The following is a 22,888-nucleotide window of genomic DNA, read 5'->3' on the forward strand; positions in this document are numbered from 1 at the left end:
TTGGCTGCATTGGTTGCCAGTTCATTTTTGGGAGTAGTTTAAGGTACAAGTGATCTTAACACCAATACTGTAAACGGCATAGGACCAAGATACTTAATGGTCTCCCTCCCTCCATATGAAGCCAACTGTCCCTTAAGTTCAGGGAGGGAAACCCTTGGTTGTATGTAGCACTGTCCTCTGAGGTTTGGTTTATGCTTGAGAGGACCTTCTCAGTGGTTGCGCCCATGATGTGGAATGCCCCACCCTGCAAAGTATGTCTCCCTCTCTGCTGGTGTTTCAGTACACAATAAAGATCTGGTTTTTGGAACAAGTGTTCCCTGATTCTCTTTGTCTGCTTGTAATTATTTTCACTTTGATGTTTGTATGGTGGTGTTCTTTGATTTGGTTGCTAGTTGTATGCTGCTACTTTTTCTTTCATTGCTTTTGTTATAAATTCATAAGCATGTCAATATAAAAGGGTTTGGAAACATTATATGACAACTATGATAACTTATTATAAGGTATCTCCTAGCTCTTGGACATGGAACAACAACTTCAGACAGAATGGACAGTGAAACTAACAAACAGCACAATCCTGTAATGGAATGCGCAAGATCCCTCAAGGAGATAAGGTGTGGTGTCAACAGTGGCCCCTTGCCCTGGCAGGTTTGGGAAGCATGGGGTTAACACCAGGGCCTTAGATTGCAGTGAGTGTGCTGCACAGCAGTAGCAACAATGCCCTCAGAGTTAAAAGCAGCATGTGGAGGAAGGAAAATGGTGTGGGGTGTAGAAAGAAGGAGCTTGGAGAGACTGAGGGCCCATTCCTATCCAATTTTCCAGAGCCAGTGCTGCTGTGCTTATGGGGTATGCACTGCTTCCTGTGTTGGGGAGGCAGTCTTGGAGGCCTCCTCAAGGTATGGGAACATTTGTTCCCTTACCTCTGGGCTGCATTGCAGCTGCACCAGTGCTGGAAAGTTGGATAGGATTGGGCCCTGAGAGCCCAGTCCTGAGCAGCCATGGCACGTGGCTGTGGTGGCGCCAAAAACGACTGCTGCCGTATCTTGCACACCCGCAGGTGGCACCGCAGGAGAAGGGGACTTTTGTCCCCTTCCCCCAGGTAAAGGAAGTAGCCCCGCAATGGGGAAGTGCCTTTGTGTCAGGCGGCAAGCCCCACACGAAGGCTCAGTGTCCCTTCTCTACTTTCTTGCAGTCTTTGTTCACAAGGTTTCACATTTTTGAAAAGAAAAAACTCTCTTGGAATTTCCTTTTCTCTGGCTACCTATTCTGCCCTCTTACACTTTTAAGAGTGTTTTCACCATGCCCCTTGCTGTGTTTCCCTTTAAATATCTTTTGGTGCCCCTCTGAGTTCACTGCAGCTTCCCAATGTGCCATGGTGCAGTTTGGGAACTGTGGTCCTAAGGGAAGTTTGTGGTGATAATGAGGTTGATTAAACCTCTGCAGCAACTGCAGGAAGGAAAAGTAGTAGAAAAAGGAAGGTAGTAGAAGGAAGGAGTTTGGAAAGACTCGAAAGGAAGAGACTGAGAGATCCAAGGCAGTGACATGTGGTGAAGTCCAAGGCCAGGGAGGCATTGCATGTGGAGCTCAGTGATCTGAAAGTATGATGTCACTGTCAAACTTCCAGATCACCAAACTTCACATTATTTTTACCCAGCACATGCACAATTACACTGAGCTTTTGCTGCCAAAGCTCTAGATACAGGAAGAGACTAGAGCTGTGGCAGATGAGAACTCTCTCTCCCCAGTGATAGTGTAACTGCTCAGAACCTGGTTGAGCGCATGTGCAATCACAGGGAATCACATTGCACATGTGCTCCTCTCACGGGTTGCACAATGACAGGAAAGGCCCAGTTCTTGCTCCTGCAACTCAGCTCTAGCAGTAGCTCAGCCTCCCTTGTGATCCTGCAACCCCTCAGAAAGCAGGTAGAGCACATGAAGTTGCAAGGGAGTCTGAGGCTTGATAAGTGAGGCTTTGCCTCCCCTAACTACACTAACTCCCTTTGCCTCCCCTAACTCCCTGATCCAAGAACACCCACTGACAGTCAGGCAGCCTACAAAGAGGTAAATAAAAAGTATTTTTAATTACCGCTCCTGGGCTGTGTGGTTGCTTCCCCCCACACCACACAGCACATGCTCCATTGGTGGTGCTGCATGCTAAGGACTAGCAAGGGATAGGATTCGACCCTTTTTCAATTGCTAACAGTGTAATCCTATACATGCCTACTCTTAAGTCAGTCTCACTGTGTTCAGTGGGGATTACTGTCAGGTGAGTGTGTACAGAATTGCAACCTTCATGTTCTATACTTAAACAAAGCCATTTATTTTTCTGTTTCCATACAAATTATAAAATTTCTGCAAATTAAATTTAAAATGAAAAAGGAAAGGACTTTGCATCTTAGAAAGTTTCAAGGCATAATTGTTTCATCAAAATTCTAGATCTGTTGGGTTTAAGCTGCTGGAGAGGAGATTCTGGTTGAGTATCAGGAAAAATTTCGTAAGAGTAGTTTGACAATGGAACCAATAACTAAGGGAAGCGGGTCCTCCCTCACAAACATCTTCAAGCAGAAGCTTGACAGGCAACTTTTAAAGATGCTCTGGAAATGATTTTCCTGCTTGAAGCAGAGGGTTGGACTAGATGACCTTGAAGGTACCATCCAGTTCTATGAAACTGCTTTGTAAGCTCATTTGCATGTAATATGATAAGACAAACTTCACTGGGACTCTTTTGTACAAATGGCAAAATATATATGTGTATGGACTGTCAAATGGGATGAACACAATTTATACATGCTTTCTCCTTCGCTGATGTGGTAACGCCACTTTAGTATTTCAACTGTGTGATGAGAGGCACTCTGAATATTTCACCACCACTATGCCAATTATATGGTTCAGAATAGCAAGCCAGTAGGAGGAGTTCATGCCCATCATCACATGGTAGATGAGGCTGGCAGATGGTATTGTCTGAATTGGCTCTCCGGTCTTCTGACAATCTGCAGCAGTTCAGCAGCCTTCCTTCATTGCTCTGCACAACACATTCAAACAATACTGACTCCTTGCCAGTTCTACCCCCCTTGGGCACAGCCCAAGCACTTCATTTCATGTTGAAACAAGATGCTGTCCCATAATGTGGGAGTTTTTTCTATGAACTGATTCCACATGGGCTGAGGGCTGCACATAAAATGACACAGCCACATCATCATGATATCTTTAATATAAAATAAACCTCACTGAAGTACCTTAAAAAGTAAACCACAACTGATTGGAGAGTCCAATCTCTTCAGAGTGCATGGAGGTTGCTCAAATCAACAGTAAAAGAGGCCCAGTGGAAGTATATACCGCAAAGGAAGAAGGGCTCAACTAAGTCCAGGAGGGTGCCCGCATGGCTAACCAGCCAAGTTAGAGAGGCCATAAAGGGCAAGGAAGCTTTCTTCCGTAAATGGAAGTCTTGCCCTAATGAGGAGAATAAAAAGGAACATAAACTGTGGCAAAAGAAATGTAAGAAGGTGATACGGGAGGGCAAGAGAAACTATGAGGAACACATCGCCAGCAGCATTAAGGGGAATAATAAAAGCATCTTCAAATATGTTAGAAGCAGGAAACCCGCCAGAGAAGCGGTTGGCCCTCTGGATGGTGAGGGAGGAAAAGGGGAGATAAAAGGAGACTTCGAGATGGCAGAGAAATTAAATGAGTTCTTTGCATCTGTCTTCACGGCAGAAGACCTCAGGCAGATACCGCTGCCTGAACAGACCCATAGAGGTTAAAAGAGAAGATGTTTCAGACCTCATTGATAAATTAAAGATCAATAAGTCACCGGGCCCTGATGGCATTCACCCAAGAGTTATTAAGGAATTGAAGAATAAAGTTGCTGATCTCTTGACTAAAATATGCAACTTGTCCCTCAAAACGGCCACAGTGCCAGAGGATTGGAGGATAGCAAATGTCACGCCAATCTTTAAAAAGGGAAAGAAGAGGGACCCGGGAAACTATAGGCTGGTCAGCCTATATGGGGTAAGATGGTGGAATGCTTCATCAAAGATAGAATCTCAAAACACATAGACAAACAGGCCTTGCTGAGGGAGAATCAGCATGGCTTCTGTAAGGGTAAATCTTGCCTCATGAACCTTTTAGAATTCTTTGAAAAGATCAACAGGCATGTGGATGCAAGAGAACCCATGGACATTATATATCTGGACTTTCAGAAGGCATTCAACACAGTCCCTCACCAAAGGCTACTGAAAAAACTCCACAGTCAGTGAATTAGAGGGCAGGACCAATCCTGGATTGAGACCTGGTTGAAGACCAGGAAACAGAGAGTGGGTGTCAATGGGCAATTTTCACAGTGGAAAGAGTTAAAAAGCGGTGTGCCCCAAGGATCTGTCCTGGGACCGGTGCTCTTCAACCTCTTCATAAATGACCTGGAGACAGGGTTGAGCAGTGAGGTGGCTAAGTTTGCAGACGACACCAAACTTTTCCAAGTGGTGAAGACCAGAAGTGATTGTGAAGAGCTCCAGAAGGATCTCTCCAGACTGGCAGAATGGGCAGCAAAATGGCAGATACGTTTCAATGTAAGTAAGTGTAAAGTCATGCACATTGGGGCAAAAAATCAAAACTTCACATATAGGCTAATGGGTTCTGAGCTGTCCGTGACAGATCAAGAGAGAGATCTTGGGGTGGTGGTGGACAAGTCGATGAAAGTGTCGACCCAATGTGCGTCGGCAGTAAAGAAGGCCAATTCTATGCTGGGGATCATTAGAAAAGGTACTGAGAACAAAACAGCTAATATTATAATGCCGTTGCACAAATCTATGGTAAGGCCACACCTGGAGTATTGTGTCCAGTTCTGGTCGCCGCATCTCAAAAAGAACACAGTGGAAATGGAAAAGGTGCAAAAGAGAGCGACTAAGATGATTGCTGGGCTGGGGTACCCTCCTTATGAGGAAAAGCTACGGCGTTTGGGCCTCTTCAGCCTAGAAAAGAGATGCCTGAGGGGGGACATGATTGAGACATACAAAATTATGCAGGGAATGGACAGAGTGGATAGAGAGATGCTCTCTACACTCTCACATAACACCAGAACCAGGGGACATCCACTAAAATTGAGTGTTGGGAGAGTTAGGACAGATAAAAGAAAATATTTCTTTACTCAGCGTGTGGTTGGTCTGTGGAACTCCTTGCCACAGGATGTGGTGATGACACCTGGGCTGGATGCCTTTAAAAGGGAATTGGACAAGTTTCTGGATGAAAAATCCATTATGGGTTACAAGCCATGATGTGTATGTGCAACCTCCTGATTTTAGAAATGGGCTACGTCAGATGCAAGGGAGGGCACCAGGATGCAGGTCTCTTGTTATCAGGTGTGCTCCCTGGAGCATTTGGTGGGCCGCTGTGAGATACAGGAAGCTGGACTAGATGGGCCTATGGCCTTATCCAGTGGGGCAGTTCTTATGTTCTAGCTGGACCAGAAATATTAATCTTCTTGGGAAAAGGCCAACCAGTATGGACAAATGCAGCCTGATTTAAGTGCAGCAATAGCAAGATCCAAACTTGCACCCAACTTAATTTAACCAATCTATACTAAGAAACAAACTCCCTTTACTAGGGCCAATCATCTCCGTGTTTTGTAGTAGTGACCCATCTTATTTTTCATATTAAACTAGCAAGTGCTAGGCTAGCAGAAATTGAAATTAGTGGGGGAAGACCTTATTGCCCCTATTTTAAAGTTAGGTGGTTGCCTCACAGAGAGACACAAAGCCACCAAACAGAAGCATAAAACAGATTAAGGGATTGGAAAGTAGTTTCCAGTGTTCCATGGCTCTGTCCAACTCTTAATAGAAAGCCAACTTCTCAGTGTGTACCCCATCTTTTCTCTTTCTATTACAAATTGCTCTTTCCAGCTGGACCAAGATGAAGCTTAAAGAATTTCTCAATCTCCTTCCAGGAATGCTCTTGAGCTTTGGCATGGGGCTCTGGTTTGCCCCCCCATCGTATAGGTTTGGGAGCACCCCGGATTAGAGTGATGTTGCTCAATGGAGATCCAGGGGGTTCTATTAGGTGCCCAGCTCCTGGATAAAGCAGCAAGGTACAGTTATTTTTCCCATACTTCTTTGCTCTGGCTAAGGACACCTCGGCAAACAACTTGCTGTGGATACTTCGATCATCTTCTCCTATCACAAAGAGCACATGTCCTGAGGCCTTCTCCAAAGGGATGAGGCTAGCTTGATGTTTTTCTTCTCGAGGATCTCCCATGACATGATAATTGGTTAGCGCTCCCGTGTCAGTGACAAGAAGCTTCTCTCCAGAGTAGGGAACAGCAGGGATATAGATATCCCGAAAGTAGAGTGGCACGCCGGTCATAGCTGTGGTACCATTGATGCAGACAACAGCCACTATTTGCTCTAAGAACGTACACATAGCTAGTGCAATCTCTGCTCCTTTGGATAGTCCAATGACTCCAAGTCCTGGGCCCCTTACCTGGGGAGAAAGATCCCACAAAATTAAAATAGCTATGTTTGTACATAAGGCTGAGAGTGAATAGTTTATGACAACCCTCCAGTTTGCAGGGGTTGAGAGATTGCAGCTTTGTTATCATGGGGGTCTCCTTCTTGTTCCTCCAGGTGGGTAATTCTGCACTGAAAGAGTTACAAAGCAGGGAGAAGCAGGTCTGACATGCAGGCAGGATGCTCTGACAACCCCTGCAATGTCAGTTCAGTCCTGGTACGTTGCTTAATCTGTGATCATAATCCTAAGAGGTCCAAACTAAGTGGGGGCTCTGTGCCCTGTAGGGCAGAGGCCTGTGGGGCTAATAAAGACACCAAGCCAACCATTGCTGAAAGAGCATGGAGGGGTCCCTGATGACCAGGTCCTCCCAGTTATGGGGCAACAGGCAAGTGCCCATTCAGCCACAGAGATCTGGGCATCTCTTTCTGCCCCTTGCCTACCCTTGGTCACTCTGCTCTCCCTCCTGCTTCCTTCCCTGTCTTTTCCTTCTGCCCCTGCTCATCTCCATTTGCTTGGCCCTTGTTTCCATTCCTGGTGGTCTTGGCTTGGTCCTCCCTTCCCCCTCTCCCATGGCTTCCTCTCCCCCTCTTGGGCTCTCATTCTCTCCTTCCTTCCTTTTGAGTCTCCTCTTCTTCTTCATCCACCTCCTCCCCTATTTCCTGTACCTTCTTTATGAGCTGGTTGCTCCAGCCCAACCCTTCACATCTGGTCAAATGCCAACAGCTGCTGCCTGCTGCCTCTCCAAACCCCATCAGGTGGTGACATCACAGTTGGGTACCATGATGCTTGGGCCACGACTGCAGCCTTTCTATCTCACTACCATGGCAAGTGAGCCTTGCCAGGGCTCAGAGCTTGGAGTGTTATTTCAAATAAAAATAAAATGACACTTAGTCAAACTGAAGCAAAACTGTGCATATTACTTTAATATTGCTTTTTTAAGGGACCCACGGTCTTTCTCTTTAGTAGACAGTGCCATGACACCAGCAAGGGAAAGCTTTTGGGTGAAACACGAGGATTAAACTCCTGCTACTGAGCAGGTATTATTATGGAACAGAATTGTATTTGTAAACATGCAGAAGACATACCTTCTCAAACTTACCATAGGATGGTTTAAGAGCAGTTTGGTTGCTTCCTCAAAATACTCTAGGTCTATTTCTGTCAGGAACTGAGGCAGGTCATCGTATGCAAAGAAAGCCAGAGCAAGAACAGCAAAGCCTTTACTAGCCAGTAGGCCAGCTCGGAATTCAATGAGACCTCCAGAGCCACCAAACATGTCAATCACCCCTGGAAAAGGCCCAGGGCCTACAAAGAGAGAAGGCATGAGTGAAGTGCATAACACAGTTTTACTCTTCTTCAAGATTCCCACAGAGATCATAAAACTAATAATATAAGGCACCAGAAGTATTTATATTTAAAAAAAAACAATTTTTATTGTCTGTCTGTCTAAACTCTTTTGGGTGCTCTTAACCCCTTCTATATATAGGGCTGCTGCAAAACCTACTTTCAACAGCTATGTGGTGGTAAATATGGGTTAAGTTGCAAATTGGTTGCAAAGTGAACCAAATAGTGTCACTGCCTCACAAGGTGCTGAACACCACATATAAATACAGAACTCAATACCGGATTATTATTTTATTCCACATTTTTATATCCCTCCAAGGAGCTCAGGGTGGTGTACATAGTTCCTCTCCTCCTGTCCTCAGTACAACCCTGTGAGGTAGGTGAAGCTGAGAGATAGTGACTGGCTCAAGGTCACCCAGGAAGCTGGGGATCACAAGTTCTTCCCAATGGTGAGAATCAATAAACATTCTTGCTGTCTCATAAGTCCTATTTCAATTAGTATGATCCAGGCTGTCAGTTAAAGCAGCATACTGTACTTTCAGTGGGTTGTCTGAGTAAGTTTCAAACTAGGTTGTTTGACTAGGTTTCACATAGTATCTTGGAAAGAGAGAGTGGAGGGAAACTATGGTGTTATGACTTGGTTTTAGGCAAGCAAAGGACTGGCTAAGTGCATTTCAGCAGGTCACTGTCACAGCTACTGCAGGAATGTAGGGCAGAATGCAATGGGTGTAACTGACAGACTGACCCCAGTCTTTTAAGGAGGGGTGTATGCAATAATTGTGTGCACCACAATGAAGGAAAGAATTACCAGGTTTGGAAAGAACTGGGAAAAGAATACACTTCTCCGCCTGTGAGAGAAAGGAAAAAGCAGTAAAGAAGCCAGGAACTGGAGGAAGCATCCTGTTTGTCAGAGTGGCTTATAGAGGACTCCCATCCAGGCACTAATCACCTATCCCTTATCACTGATCATGCCCACTTGGCTTCAACAATGCCATAGTACTGAGAGATACAAGAACATTCAAAGAAATTTTTCTGTTTTGGGAAAGACACTGGAGCAGGGAGGGAAGGGATGAAAAAACAGGTTCGGTTTTCGTACCAGGAGGCAAGAAAAGGGCCCCTCGAACTCGGCCCTCCTTGATAGGGAAACGTTTCAGTCCAGGGGCTGCATACCACCTCTCCACAGTGCAAGTAGCCAGTGGGACTATCTTGGATGAAGGTAGAAGCACAAAAGAGTCAAACAGGTTGATTTGAACACGAAAGGGGCTGCCCATCACATCAAGTTTCATCAGTCTGTGGAACATCTTATCTGGCTTCATTGTACAGAAGAGGCCCATGGGCCACACACCGGAATAGTCGCCCCCCAGAGCACATGCCTCCTTTACATCCACTACCCCAGCCTTGTTTGCATGGTAGAAGGCTCTGGATTCAAACTTCACTCCCTTTTCATCCGTCAGCGATAAGTACAGGGTCACTTGCTGGAAAGGAGTCAAGCCAGAGGCCTGGATCCACACTGGCACGTCGGCCAGTGAGCTTTCAGGGGTGACCATCAACTGGACCATGGCAGGCAGTCAGCCCTTGGTGAGACCTGTGAGAGGGAAAGTTTGCAGTAAAACACATCAGTGATAACGTGTGAGAGGTAGCAGAGGGTCTGACCTTTTTCATTTGTTAAAACCATCAGGAGGGAAGGATGATGGCTGACGCCATCATGAGCGTTTCCCACTCCCCATACAAAATGACTTGTCTCACGCCAAGGAAGCACTATAGTACTGTAGTGTACTAATATGGGTGTGTGTGTGTGTGTGTGTGTGTGTGTGTGTGTGTGTGTGTGTGTGTGTGTGTGTGTGTCAGGGACTGTGTGTAGGCTGTGGGTGCTTGGAAGCCTCACACAGTGGTGGCACTTTTCAAAGGACTCCTGTGGGGAGGCTCTGCCTCACCTGCCTCCCCAGCCGTGGCACATCCATGGGGGGGTGTGTGTGTGATTGATTGTATAGCAAGCGGCTCACTGGGGCTGCAATCCTATCTGCACTCACCTGGGAGGAAGCCCCACTTCCTCCATAAAGTGACTGACTTCTGAGTAGACCTGCCTAGGATTGGGCTCTCAGCCTGAGGGGGGTGGCACACCCCCTCCTTGCGCCATACCTGAGGCTCGGTTGCTTGCAACAGAGCAGGTGCAGCCAGTCTCTCTGCGCCAGGAGGTTTCTGCACCCCCTTGCAGAGGGGAAGAGCAGCCTCTCCGGAGCTCCTTTTGGGAGAGCCTCTGGGAGGCCGGGCGGTTTGCTGCCTGGCGGCCTGCAGGAGGGACAGAGTTCACCCTTCCCCGCTGCAGAGCGGCGGCTCGTCTCTCCAGCAGGCAGCCTGTTGGCACTTGCGCTCCCACGGCCCTCGCCCTGCCTCGCGCGTCTCTCGCTCCTTGCAGAACTTCTGCTGGGCCAGGGAGACTGCGGTGGGGGTGGACGAGCGAGCCTCTGGCGGGGACTGAAGGGATCGCGCCCGGCCACCTGCTCGGAGACCGGGAGGCTCTGGGTGGCTCACCTGGTGGTAGCGAAGTTCGGCAAAGTGGCCTCTCGCTGGCCGGGAGCCTCCGAAAGCGTCAAAGGCCGAGCAGAGCGCGCAGAGCAGAGCAGCCGCTGTCCCCCGCGCCCTGCAGAGTCCTCGATCGCCGGCTGGAGCTGGAGCTGCAGCTCTGGGACGCGGCCAAGGCCAGCCCCTTCCCACTCACCTCCTGCCCTCCGCTTGGGGCGGGGTGCGGCGGAGAGGCTCCTGCTGCTCCTCCTTCACCTGCTGGCTTTCCTGTTTCATTTCATTTTTTTCAAAGTCAGAAGAGTCTGGATCGATTTGTAAGACAGACCCTCCAAATGGGGTTTCAGAGCATCCTTTGAAAACTATATTTTGATATGAAGTCTGGTCAAGCCATCCCCCCCCCCCCACGTTGCATCTACGCAACAGGGACCAAATGTGTACACTTGTGGGTGGGGCAAAAAAGGGGTTCAAACACATGCCTGGCTTCCCCTGCATCCAACCCAAAAGGTGGGATCCAATCATGGTGCGGATTCAAGTCACCACTCCAAGTACTCTCTGTTGACACAGTCTTCATTTGGACAGTTTAGAGCGCCTTCAGAACAGCAAAGCAGGCACAGAGGACATTCTAGCTACTGCTTCCACCTCCAAGCAGGTCTGCAAATGCAGGTTTGGTGGTTGCATAATCAACCAGATATACAGGTGAGATGTTTTCCAGTCTGAATCCAGAGGCAAATGCATGTTTAAATGCAAAATGGCTCCAAATGTGAAGAAGGGGGTGGAGGTCCAATTTTAACAGCAAAAGGGACACAGGGATGAAGGGTGATGAACCCTCCCCATGCCAGCCAAGTGCCTTCTTACATAAAAGCTCCTACATTGGACATCTTGGGCTCTCCTGCTCATATATTTCCTGCCAAGGAAATTTCCTCCCGTGTATTTCCACTGTTCCTTGATCATGAAAGAATCACAAGAATCATGAAAGAATCATGAAAGAATTCATGAAAGAATCACAAGAGGTAGGAGGAGTGGATTTTGTAGAAGGCAGCCTTTACTGTGCATCCCTCAGCACCTCACCTACTCTCCCATCTCATTCCAGCAATTGAAAGGGACAATTCTAGTTCAGGGGTGTCAAACTTTTTCATACAGTGAGCTGAATAGCATTCATGATGCCTGCTGATGGCCTGAAGTCATTAGGCAGGAAGTGTTGTCATTAAACAGGTGATAACCAGAAATAAACACTTTCTTCTCACTTAGGAACTCATTCACTGCAAATGACAGAAAATACATAAATCTTGATCATATTTCTAGATATGGGAGAGCCTAATTATCATGTGAGCCACCCAGTCAGAAGTGACATTTCAGCATTGCTCAGCAGCTGAGAGCCCAAGGATAAAAAGCTTCTGCAGGCCGCATCCAGCCCCCCCCCCCGGGCCTTATGTTTGACACCCATGGTCTAGTTTCCCCTCACACATCCCATTCCCAACCCACATGCATTCTTTGAAGATTTTAAGTAAGGTCAATACCCTGTCTACAGAGATTTTTTCCTCTTCCCCATTAATTTAATACAGTACCTCTGTTTGCCTTCCCCTGGGGGTTGGGGATAAGAATAAGCCCTCAGTTTGGCTGTACTTGTCGTAAGAGGCGACTAAACAGCCACTGGGTAGATAGGACTTGTCAGCCTGGGAAGACAGCTCATCTGAGAAGGAAAACTCTGATCCCAGACCTCCACTGCCTTGTGGCTACATCCAGTTATGGAAAAGGCTTCAGGAGTCAACCTCAAGGCAAAATCCGGAGCCCCTGAGGCAGTTCATGGCTGAACACAGTCACGTTTTGGCAACTCCTGTGACGTCGCTGGAACCAACCGTATTGGCTTCTGCCTTGCCATTGGACCATTTCAGTGGCGTGGAGAGGGTGGATTTGCTGCATGGGTAACAGTCTATCCTCCATATCTACTTTACCCAGGCTTCGCGCACTGGAGAGGACACTGTTCCAGAACACTATTCAGAGCGCGATACCATAGTTCAGGGGTGCTCACACTTTTTTGGCTCGAGAGCTACTTTGAAACCCAGCAAGGCCCAGAGATCTACCAGAGTTTTTTTTACAATGTTCGTGCCATCATAACATATAACATTTATGTGTACAATATATGTTGGTGTACCTTGAGCCCCACTGAGTATAACAGGACTTACTCCTGAGTAGACATGCCTAGGATTAGGCTGTGAGGCTGCAATCCTAGCCACACTTACCTGGGAGTAAGCCCCATTGAGTACAATGGGCCTTACTCCCGGCGTTTCCTCCCAGAGGCACCTGAAAGGGGGGGTCGGCACTCCACGATCTACTCATTTTGATCTACTCAATAGGTGGATCTACCGGTAGATCGCGATCCACCTATTGAGCACCCCTGCCATAGTTTTCTGAGACTAAAGATGCCAACAGGTTTGCCTTGGACAATATTCAGCCAAGTAAGGGCTAATCATTAACAGAAACACACGCACAAAGGTATCAGATGATATTCTACTTTGACCTTGCAAATTCTCGACAGAACATAATTTAACCTTTTGTTGAAAAGCAGTATTGTATTGTATTGGCAACCTTCAGTCTCGAAAGACTATGGTATTGCGCTCGTGAAAAGCAGTATATACCAGTAAATATTCTTAATAATATTGCTCCTTGAGGTCCACATCCTGTATTATTGCTGTCACCAAACACTATTGTTGTATTCAGTCCTCAGTTGTTCCATTTAAGTGCAGAAATTGGTACTGGCTGCAGAATCTGACATCCTTAGAATGACAGCTTGCATAGTAAAATTAAACATGTTTTGAGTCTTTAAGTTGGGGTTTTAAGTTTGGTACTCCCTACCAAAAAAACACACCAGAAATTACACGTAGGCAATCCAAAGTTTGCACCAAGAAAAACAGTCTGTATAAATGATACATATTTTTATATCTTCATTTTTGCATAATTTATCTGGGAGAGAAAACAGATACTGAAGCCCTACCTACCCTCAACACAAATGTATATCTTGTTTAGCCTGGTTTCTAGATCCTGGTTAGCCTGGTTAAGCCTGGTTTTCTAGATCTCAGCATGAATTTTGAAGGAGGTGCATTTTCAAGGAGATATTTGCACATGGAAGGGCCTGACTTATTTTTAAAGGAAGATGACAGGAGGTCAAGTTTGCAATCTTATGCACACTTACCTGGAAGTAAGCCCCACTGAAATAAATGGGACTTCTGAGTAGGCATGCCTAAGATTGCACTGTACATTCTGTGACCCAGCTACATATGGTGAAACTTCAGTAGTCAAAAAGGGGTTGTTTGTAGTTTATACAGACCTTCAGCAAGCTGCACAGGTTAATCCTCATCAAAAAAAATAAATTCATGCAAAACACTGATGGAGGTTTTGTTTTGGTTTGGAAAATACAAGTACATTTGGAATATACAAGTACATTTTGTTCAATAGTTAGGCTGTATCCTAGTAATGGAGAGATTATACTTCACAGGTTACTTTTTACCAAGTACTTAGACTGCTGAGTGAATGAAACTTAGACTTGAAAGAATCATTGAAAGGATTTGGTTATACAATGTGTAAACCGAGCCATTTACCTAAATCCAAGAAAAGCAAGGGGGAAAACCTTTTGTGTAATTTCTGCAAACAGCACCACACAACAAACAACTTTTAAAACCCCTTAAATTTGCTATCCTATACTGAGAATTGCTGTTTGCAAAAAGCTCCCACTGTAGTTTTATAATCCTTTGTTCCCTCATAATGAAGCGTGTTGGACAGGAGCCTTGATCTGACTGGACTTGAAAAAAGACCATGTAAAACAAAACAAAAAATGCTCTGCACCTGCCACTTTGATTATCTTCTTGTGGCAGTTTCATCTTTCCAAGTAAAGGAAGGCCCTAGTGGTTTCTACAGGAGCTTATAGCAAAAAGACTTTGGATCTGTTTCACTGATGCCTGACATTTCTTCAGAAAATATGAGGCTAAAGGCTTTCACAGAAGGCATGGACCCAAGTAAGACTTTATAAATATATAAAATAGATATTTAAAAAGGAACAGTTTTGGACAGCTGAGCAAGGCATCTGGCTAAGGAGTAATCTCTACAATCATGTCCAAGCTATTAGCATCTGACGCCTTATAACCAAATATCACAGTGTAGGTAAATTCAATCCCCCAACAGTCCAATACTTTCAATAACTTCAGAAGCAGGTGACTGCTCCCTTCCACTTCAACCCTCCGCAAAAAGAACATTGTTGCAAACACACACCAGGTTGTTCATGATCTTTCATGTATAATCCTCTAGCCTGCAAGCCCACAAACTCTTTAGAGTGTTCTCTATTCCAAACAGCCCAAGACTGTTACTGTCCTGTGCAATCTTAATTTTAAAAATCACAGCATCTCAGACAGCAGAATGCTGTTTCACCACCATCCAGGAAAAGGAAGAGAGACATGAGCAAGGGGCAACAAAATGCAATATAAATTTCTTTGTGAAAAATCAGATCTTCAGCTGCAAAAGAAACCTGGCAAGAACATGCAGTGCATCCAAGGTATTTGATGCACTGGGACCAGCATCCTGTCTTATATGCCCCAGGAAGTATTTTTTCATTGTGCTAGAATAGAGGTAGAGGATCCCCCTCCCACTCCTCATTCCTTGGCTGCTTTGCGCTGTGCCTGGTGTTTTTGCAGCAGTGCCAGTGTGTCCCGCTTCTCAATGCGGCGCAACTGCTTCTTCTTTGCACGCTTCAGTTTTAGAGGATTCCGAATCTGGAGGAAGAGAAAGAAAAGGCATTGGCTTCACCTCTTGACCATAAGACTAAAGAGCCCTCTGAGAAACAGCCATCCACTTCTCTCCAAAAGTTCTAGAAATGTTCCACCAGGAACAGCACCTGCCCTTTTTCTTTCTTCTTTTTTTTTAAGATAATCACAAACTTTGCTATAGAACTGCCCCTCCCCCACAGACTTCCTCAGACTAAAACAAAAATGGTTAGATGTGCTCTGAAAGAACAGTAAGGGCCAAAGGCTCACACTCAGGGGCTCATCTGACTCCTCCCTTTTAACCTTTGGGTGATAGAAAGGCCTGTGGTCATAGGTTAAAAGGAGGATATGCTTTCTCAGAGTAAGCCCATGTGCTGCAGGAGGCATAGCAACAGTCATGTTATTGTCTTCTTTTTAGTAAGTCACCTAAGGGCACAATCCTAATCAGGTCTACTCAGAAGTAAGTCCTATTTTGTTCAATGGGGCTTACTCTCAGGAAAGTGTGGTTAGGATTGCAGCCAGAGGTACTCTTCCAAATTGAAAAGCAGGAAAGAAATAGAGTGTGGCAGAGAACCCATTTCAGGCAGATTTACATGTGAAACCATTAGGTTTTATTACCTCAACCTTGGGCAGGCAAGGGCCTAAACAAGGTGAGTTTAGGTGTCAGATCTGCAGGGGCTGTGGTGTTGCTCTAACACCACAGCCCCTGCAGTTCTCCTCAAAAGTACTCTTCAATTAATGGCAGCTAGAAAGCATGGTTTACTAACAGTCAACATTCCATAATGGTTTTATTACTGAGCTAATTAGGAAGTTTTCTTTTTATGCTTTTTATGTATACAGGTGCAGCCTATTTATCCACAGATTTTTTTAATCTGCGGATTTGTCTCAATGCAAATGGGGTGGGGGAACTGAAAGTCACACACACCTTTGCCTCCTTTGCCCTGAGTTGGTATCTCGATCCATTTCCAGGCAGCCCAAAACACTGCAAAAAGGCTCTGCCTCGCCCAGGCAGGGAAATAGCCCTGGAGCCCTGGAAGAGGTTCCCCTTGCAAAGGAAAAATAACACTCCTGGAGCCCCTGAGCCAGCAAAGAGGCTGAAGAGGGGAAGGGGGGGCGAAAATCTCTGTAGCCAGAACACATGCAGCAAGGTGGAGCGTGTGCGCACGCGCACTCTCTCTCTCACTCACTCACACAGGGGCAGGTGTGGTAGCAACAGAGGGGATTGCTTTAAAAAATCCAGGGAGTGTTTGCCAAATTTCCCCCCCCCCCCATTTGAGATGGTGCAGGCAATCACCAACACAAGCAAGCCTTCCCACCAAGCAAAGCAAGAGATATAGCCTACAATCCTCTCCACACTTTCCTGGGAGTAAGCCCCATTGACTACAACGGGGCTTACTTCTAGGCAGAAACGCATAGGGCTGGACTTTTAAAAGCTCAGCAGGACAGCTGGCAACAGGGAAGGCTGAGTACGTAGAGGAGGGGATTGATAACAGCTGCCTTAGTTTCCTTCCATCAGCAAGTGTCAGGCTGCAGTGTATTTGTGTAACTATGGAATTTAGCACAACATGTTTTTTGTTAATCCACCAAGCCACGGAACTAACGTGGATAAATAGGCTCCACCTGTATAGTAATGTAGTACTATAGTACTGCATTCTAACTCTCCAATTCTATCTAACAAGATGTGTGATATGAAGATATGGTCTCCATATTGCAACAGTTGTCCTCTGTCCCACAGGAAGATGTAAACTTTCCCTTCAGGAGAAAACGTGGACTTAAGCAGAGACTCACCACTTGCACAATCTCTGCTTTACGCTCATTCTCCAGTCGTCGTTTTAGGTTCTCTTCCCGGCGCTGCTTTTTCTCCTAAAGAATAAGAAGACAGTGAAAGTTTCAGACATGCTCCTTTATGGGGACAATGCTTAGACCAGCGATTGTCAACCTTTTTCATCTCAGGGCACACTGACAAGGTGCTAAAATGGTCAAGGCACACCATTGGTTTTTTGACAATTGACAAGGAACACCACAGTGCTGGTTGGGGGCTCACATCTCCCAATGGCCTTACTGACCGTCCCTCAAACTCCTGTGGCACACCTGGGGACCATTGATAGCACACCAATGTGCCACGGCACAGTGTTTGAAAATCCCTGGCTTAGACAGTGTATTTATTTATTTAAAAGATTTATATCCTGCTTTTCCTAAGAAGATCAAAATGCCAAGGAAGGCTTCATTAAGGAAATATGCTATAAGCATTACAGATTTCTTTACCAAGTCAGAAATGTGAACCACCTCCATCTTTTCTAGACCCTGAGATCAAATTCAGTTTGCATACTAAGTGAATGGCAAGAAAGTACCCAATGCTAGAGCATAGGTTTTTTATTATTAATGTTTGAAGATGTTTGTTACAAACACATAAAAAAACAGAACAAGAGAAGGAGAAAAGTAATACTTTCCCACACAGAGATGAGCAATGTAATCCTGTGTGTTTACTCAGACATAGCCCCATTTAATACAACAGAGTTAATTCCAAGAATGTGTGCGTAGGACTGAAGCCAAACACAGTCATTCCTTCAATCCCCATTCATGTAACCCAAAACAGCAATACAATTCTGTGCCTTAAAATATCTAAACAGAAATAAGGAATGGGGGAGGAGAGAAAAGGTATATTCACATGGATAGACCTTCATACAAGTCAAACTAGAATACTAAAGAACAAAAGGGATGAAATATGGGAGAAGATAGGGAAAGTAATGGGGGCTCGTAATGTTGCAGAACTGCTGGAGCTATAACTTTAAATATTAGCTAAGTTGCATCTTTCTCATAGGTCAGAAAATCACCTCGATCACATTAGCTTTGCACAAGGACCAAGAGAGATGAGGATTAAGCTCAATATGCTAACAAATAATGATCACAGTTCTTATATCATTCATGTTATATATATGTTAATAAAATAATAATATGCAGTCAACTTCAAACTGCAGAGTGGGTCCAGCTACCCTAAATAACTTCTAAGAACTGCTCTCCTACCACACCATTCTACAAAGTTAGCAAGTATTCAATAATGCCAATGATTTCAACCAAATTAGGATGAAGATCTGTGTGTGGCAAATGAAAAGACATCTAGGCAAGGACATGTCACTCAGGACACAACATGTGTGTTTCCAGATACAAGAAGAAGAAAAATAATATTCCAGATGTAGGAAAAGACCCGTTACCCACCAGCCTGTACTACACCTCTGTAGCATTCCCTCACCCAACTTTTTTTTTTTTGCTGGATCATAAGGACTGTTCTTTTTAATCAAGCATTTGATTGTGGTTATTCCCTCCCTCTCCCACTCCATTTCAATTTTTGGCTGGCTTAAAAAAAGTTAATATTGCTGTTATTTGACATTGTTTGATATTAGTTTAAATTTTGTTTGGATGCCCTTAGCTGCAAAGCTGCTTAGAAATTAATCTTCATCATGATGTGACATACAATACCATACAACACGATCTAGCCCATATGATTGAATATCATCTTGGAATTTAAGGAAGAAAAACAGATAAAATAGTAAATTAATTCAGGATGCATCAAGTCATATCTTGTTCCATCTAGTTCATTTAACATACACTCATATTCATAGCCTGCTTTAGTGCTACTTATATACACAGCTGTACTTATTTAACAGGTTATTCTATACCATGGCTCTCCTCACCTCACGCTCTCTTTGTTTTTCATCCTTTAAATGCTGAGCAAAATCTTTGACCAGTTTCCTTGCTTGCCGCTGTCTCATTTTGCATTCCCATGTAGTACGTAAAGGCTTGTCCTGAATCATATGGGAAAACCTAGTGAGATGGAAAACACAGCTATCACTAATGAAAACATCTAACTCCTGGCATTAATGTTATATCACATCAAGGCTGTAATGCTTTGCACACTTAGGGCCCAATCCTATCCTATTTTCCAGTGCTGGTGCAGGTGGGCCAGTGGGGTTTACACTGCATCGTATGGTAGAGGGACAGGGACCTTCTTAAGGTATGGGAACATGTGTTCCCTTACCACCAGACAGTCATATGACTACATCGGAACTGGAAAGTTGGCTAGGATTGGGCCCTTACTCAGGAGGAAGTCCTATTGAACTCAGTGAAACTTACTTCTGCATAAACACATAAGTCCCTCATACTTCATATCAGAATTCTACCAGGGTCCAATCCTATCCAATTTTCCAGTGCCAGTGCTACTGTGCCAATGCGGTATGTACTGCTTCCTGTGTTGGGGAGGCAGCTAGAGAGACCTCCTCCAGGTATGAGAACATTTGTTCCCTTACATTGGGGTTTCATTGTGGCTGTGCTGGTGCTGGAAAATTGGATAGGACTGGGCCCTCATTTTCCATAAGAAGTAATGAGGACTCATTTATTTGTTACAAAGAATATATGATTTAATTTTGAGTTCAACACAAGATAGTTCACAAGTAGGGTGACCAGATGTCCAGGACACGTCTTCTTTTTTAGCCCCATGTCCTGGAAAAGAACTCAAATGTCCTCCTTTTCTCTGTGAGCAGGCAGCGCACAGCCTTCTTGTAATTAATAAATGATACATAATAAATTATATGCAATACAGTTTTAAATGTAATAAGTAACGTAGTGTTTGATTTAACCACATGAAACCAGTATAGGAGTGCATTTAGCTTTTACGTTGTCACGCCCTACATTTTTCTTGGATGTCCCACACATTTTGGGGGTGCCTGGTCCTCTCTGCGGTTACGACAGCCGGTCACGCTGTCCACAAGACTTTTAGTTTCAATTCCCCAAACTCTTGCAGCCCACACTAGGTAAGTGTGATCAATGAACAAAGAAAAGCGTGGGCAGCCTAAGAAAGCTCACAGGGGCACAGCATGCTTTCATGTGCATCAAAGCGGTGTGGCACCCACTAGAGCCCCTTTCACAGGCCAGGCCAGGCCAGGCCAGGCCCCCCCCCCCAGGTCTCCCCTCAGTGCTCTCACCGCTTCTTGTTGGGGTCCTTCCACACCCGCCCAGATTTAGGTCTGCCCTTAGGGACGGCTGGAGCCTCCCTGGGCTTGCTTCCCAAGGGAGCCGCCTGCAGCCTCCTGGCTTCGGTTTCCCCCAAGCCAGCAGCCCCTTCCCCGCCCGCGGGCTGCAGGAGCGCCGCATCCCGCCCAGTGTCCACCCCCTCTGAGGACGGCTCAGCCCTCGGCGGCTCCATCCCGGCGGCAGCAGGCGCGTCCTCCCCTTGCATCGCACCCCAGCCCCTCTCCACGTGGGAGTCAAGCAGGGCCCCATCCAATGACATCAGATCCGCCACAGCAAGCGCAGCCTGCAGAGCGGGCTTATGATGCGCTGCTGGCTACAGACATAAGAAAATATAGAGTTGCAATTTCATGGTCACAAGTCCATTGGTGCTCTTCTGGGTGGAGATCCCTGTGGCTGATTGCAGTTTTTGAATCCAGGGGAGGCAGGTGAGGCAGAGCCTCCCCACCGGAGTCCTTCTAACAGCAGGGGGTGGGGAGGCAGGTGAGGCAGTGCCTCCCCACCTGAGTCCTTCTGTATCTAGTAACAGATACAGCACTGCTGTAACAGTAACAGTAAAAGCACTGCTGTCATGTGAGGTGCCTAAGCACCCACAACCCATGCGCTCTGCTTGGGCACCTCACACGACGGTGGTGCTTTACAAAGGACTCCGGTGAGGAGGCACTGCCTCCCCTACCTCCCCACCCACTACATGACCCTGGTAGAATCCTCCATGTGCAGAGCAAAGGCAGCACATGGAAAGAGATTCGAATAGAACAAACAGAGGGGGGCGGTCAGGGTTGTGGAGTCGGTCCCGATTCTGCCCACTCCCCTGAGCAGGGCTGTGGAGTTGGAGTCTCACACAACCCCAGAACCAGGGGACAGCCACTAAAATGGAGTGTCAGGAGAGTTAGAACATACAAAAGAAAATATAGTATTTCTTTACCCAGTATGTAATTCATCTGTGGAACTCCTTGCCACAGGGTGTAGTGATGGCACCTGGCCTAGATGCCTTTAAAGGGGAATTGGACAAATTTCTAGAAGAAAAGTCCATCACAGGTTCCAAGCCATGATGGGTATGTGCAATCTTCTGTTTTTAGAAGCAGCCTACCTCAGAATGCCAGGTGCAAGGGAGTTGCACCAGGATGCAGGTTTTTTATGTGCTCCCTGAGGCATCTGGTGGGCTACTGTGATATACAGGAAGCTGGACTAGATGAATCTCTGGACTGATCCAGCAGGGCTCTTCTTAAGTTCTTTTGTTCAGTGTATGGAGTTGGTAGTGACAACACAGCCATGGAAGATTTTGTGATGAATGAACACAGCTCATTCTCCTCCTCAAATACTTACAGGAGAAGCTATTTAAGAGTGACTTTACTTGGCAGGGCTGACACTTTTTTTTGTTCCCTCTGTGCTTGTCAGTGCTTCATGACAATCAGAAATTCAACAGATATGAAGATGCAGTGAGGAGGAAGGCTTGGCCTGCTGTGCTTCCAAGTTATAAGAGACGTGGAGTGGTACTTATCTTTATGACAGGTTGTTGGAAGCATCAAGGATTTCTTTCCCTCAGGTTGAAAACAAGTCATAAATGTTTTAAAAAACTGAGCTGGGGAAAAGGCTTTTGTGCTTTTTAAGGCTATGTCACAGGCAGAGATTCCACCAGTACAAGGCCTCCTGTATAATGAAGAAGGGACACCTACTGTTTGGATTGTGTTGGTGTACTGACCACCTTTTTGCCCCATAGTCTCTCTGCCTGACCTGGACAGGGTGAACTCCAGTGTGATGCTGAAGGGCCCTTCACTTGTTGGTACAGGATGGCCATTCACTGGGCCATTTCTCAAGAATGCTGGGCCTTTCTCAAGTAATTTCTGCCCCATTGCTTGCAGCAGAACACACTTTAGACCTACTATGTACTTACCACTGGGCAGATGGATCATGATCTGTGTGTGAAAGAGTGGATCATTCCTTTGTTGTGGGCAGATTGCCTCCTAGTAGGATTTGTTTTATGAACTTTAGTTGAAAAGTGGTATACTGTATAAATATTCTTAAAAATACTAATCATTTAAGTTGATTGCCGCTCCTCACCTGTGTCAGGGCCAGGGACCAATGTTTATGGTCCACTCATGGATGCTTATGGATCTTGAGGGATTCCTGAGGGCGCTGGAAGATTTTCCCAGTGCCAGGGCCAGTGATTCATCCAAAGGTCTGTTGACCTCCAACATGAGAAAGTGGCCAGAGTTGTGGATCCAAATGTTCTTGAGCAATTTCTGTCTTGTTGCAGTGTCAAGATGGCTTCCTTGTTTTCTGGGAACTTGTGGGTCATGAAACAGCAGAGACCTGCAATGTGGTTATTGGACTAGCAAACTGTTCCAATTGGGGTTGTGCTCTCTCCAGACTAGCAACTGCACGCTAGTTTCACAGTTTGGGCATCCTCATGGATTCCTTGTTGCTCCTGGATGGCCAGGCGATGGCAGTGGCCTGGGGGGACCTTCTCTCAGTGTAAACAGGTACACTAGCTGCAACCATACCTGAACTGATCAGACCTGAACCATAGTGGTCCTGCACTGGTAATATAAAACCTTGACTACTGTAACACACTCTACACAGGGCTGCCCCTTTTAGACCGCTAAGAAGCTGTGATTAGCTCAGAGTGTTTGTGGGCTATGAAGTTTGATACTGTCAGACCACTACTCTTTCCACTTGTTTCTGGTTGCAATTCAAGGTGCTAGTTTTGACCTTTAATCCCTTCATGGCTTGGGGCTGGGATATTTGAATGA

The 22,888-nt window shown here is 45.8% G+C and overlaps 2 protein-coding genes across 2 annotated transcripts; both read right to left on the reverse strand.

The window, feature by feature from the left end:
• Nucleotides 1-2,331: 2,331 nt before the first annotated feature.
• LOC136655536 (acyl-coenzyme A amino acid N-acyltransferase 2-like) lies at nt 2,332-10,482 on the reverse strand. The gene is made up of 4 exons (XM_066632072.1): nt 10,369-10,482; nt 8,933-9,421; nt 7,595-7,797; nt 2,332-6,468 (listed from the first exon to the last, which is right to left on the reverse strand). The coding sequence occupies exons 2-4, from the start codon at nt 9,393-9,395 to the stop codon at nt 5,872-5,874; spliced, it is 1,263 nt and encodes a 420-aa protein (XP_066488169.1). The 5' UTR covers nt 9,396-9,421; nt 10,369-10,482; the 3' UTR covers nt 2,332-5,871.
• Nucleotides 10,483-14,346: 3,864 nt separating this feature from the next.
• CCDC86 (coiled-coil domain containing 86) lies at nt 14,347-20,354 on the reverse strand. Its single transcript, XM_066638030.1, has 4 exons — nt 20,090-20,354; nt 18,803-18,932; nt 16,899-16,973; nt 14,347-15,119 (listed from the first exon to the last, which is right to left on the reverse strand). The coding sequence occupies exons 1-4, from the start codon at nt 20,341-20,343 to the stop codon at nt 15,000-15,002; spliced, it is 579 nt and encodes a 192-aa protein (XP_066494127.1). The 5' UTR covers nt 20,344-20,354; the 3' UTR covers nt 14,347-14,999.
• Between the last annotated feature and the right edge of the window lie 2,534 nt (nt 20,355-22,888).

The sequence above is a fragment of the Tiliqua scincoides genome, chromosome 1 (assembly GCF_035046505.1).
Source record: "Tiliqua scincoides isolate rTilSci1 chromosome 1, rTilSci1.hap2, whole genome shotgun sequence".
NCBI classification, from domain to species: domain Eukaryota; kingdom Metazoa; phylum Chordata; class Lepidosauria; order Squamata; family Scincidae; genus Tiliqua; species Tiliqua scincoides.

Coding starts and splice junctions, on each gene's coding strand:
- LOC136655536 (XM_066632072.1), bottom strand. CDS start 9,395: ATGGTCCAGTTGATGGTCACCCCTGAAAGCTCACTGGCCGACGTGCCA. Junction 7,798..8,932: donor GGCCCTTTTCTTGCCTCCTG/GTACGAAAACCG, acceptor CTCTCTTTGTAG/GCCCTGGGCCTTTTCCAGGG. Junction 6,469..7,594: donor TGCTCTTAAACCATCCTATG/GTAAGTTTGAGA, acceptor CTTTCTCCCCAG/GTAAGGGGCCCAGGACTTGG.
- CCDC86 (XM_066638030.1), bottom strand. CDS start 20,343: ATGCAAGGGGAGGACGCGCCTGCTGCCGCCGGGATGGAGCCGCCGAGG. Junction 16,974..18,802: donor AAAAACAAAGAGAGCGTGAG/GTGAGGAGAGCC, acceptor CTTATTCTTTAG/GAGAAAAAGCAGCGCCGGGA. Junction 15,120..16,898: donor AAGCAGAGATTGTGCAAGTG/GTGAGTCTCTGC, acceptor CTCTTCCTCCAG/ATTCGGAATCCTCTAAAACT.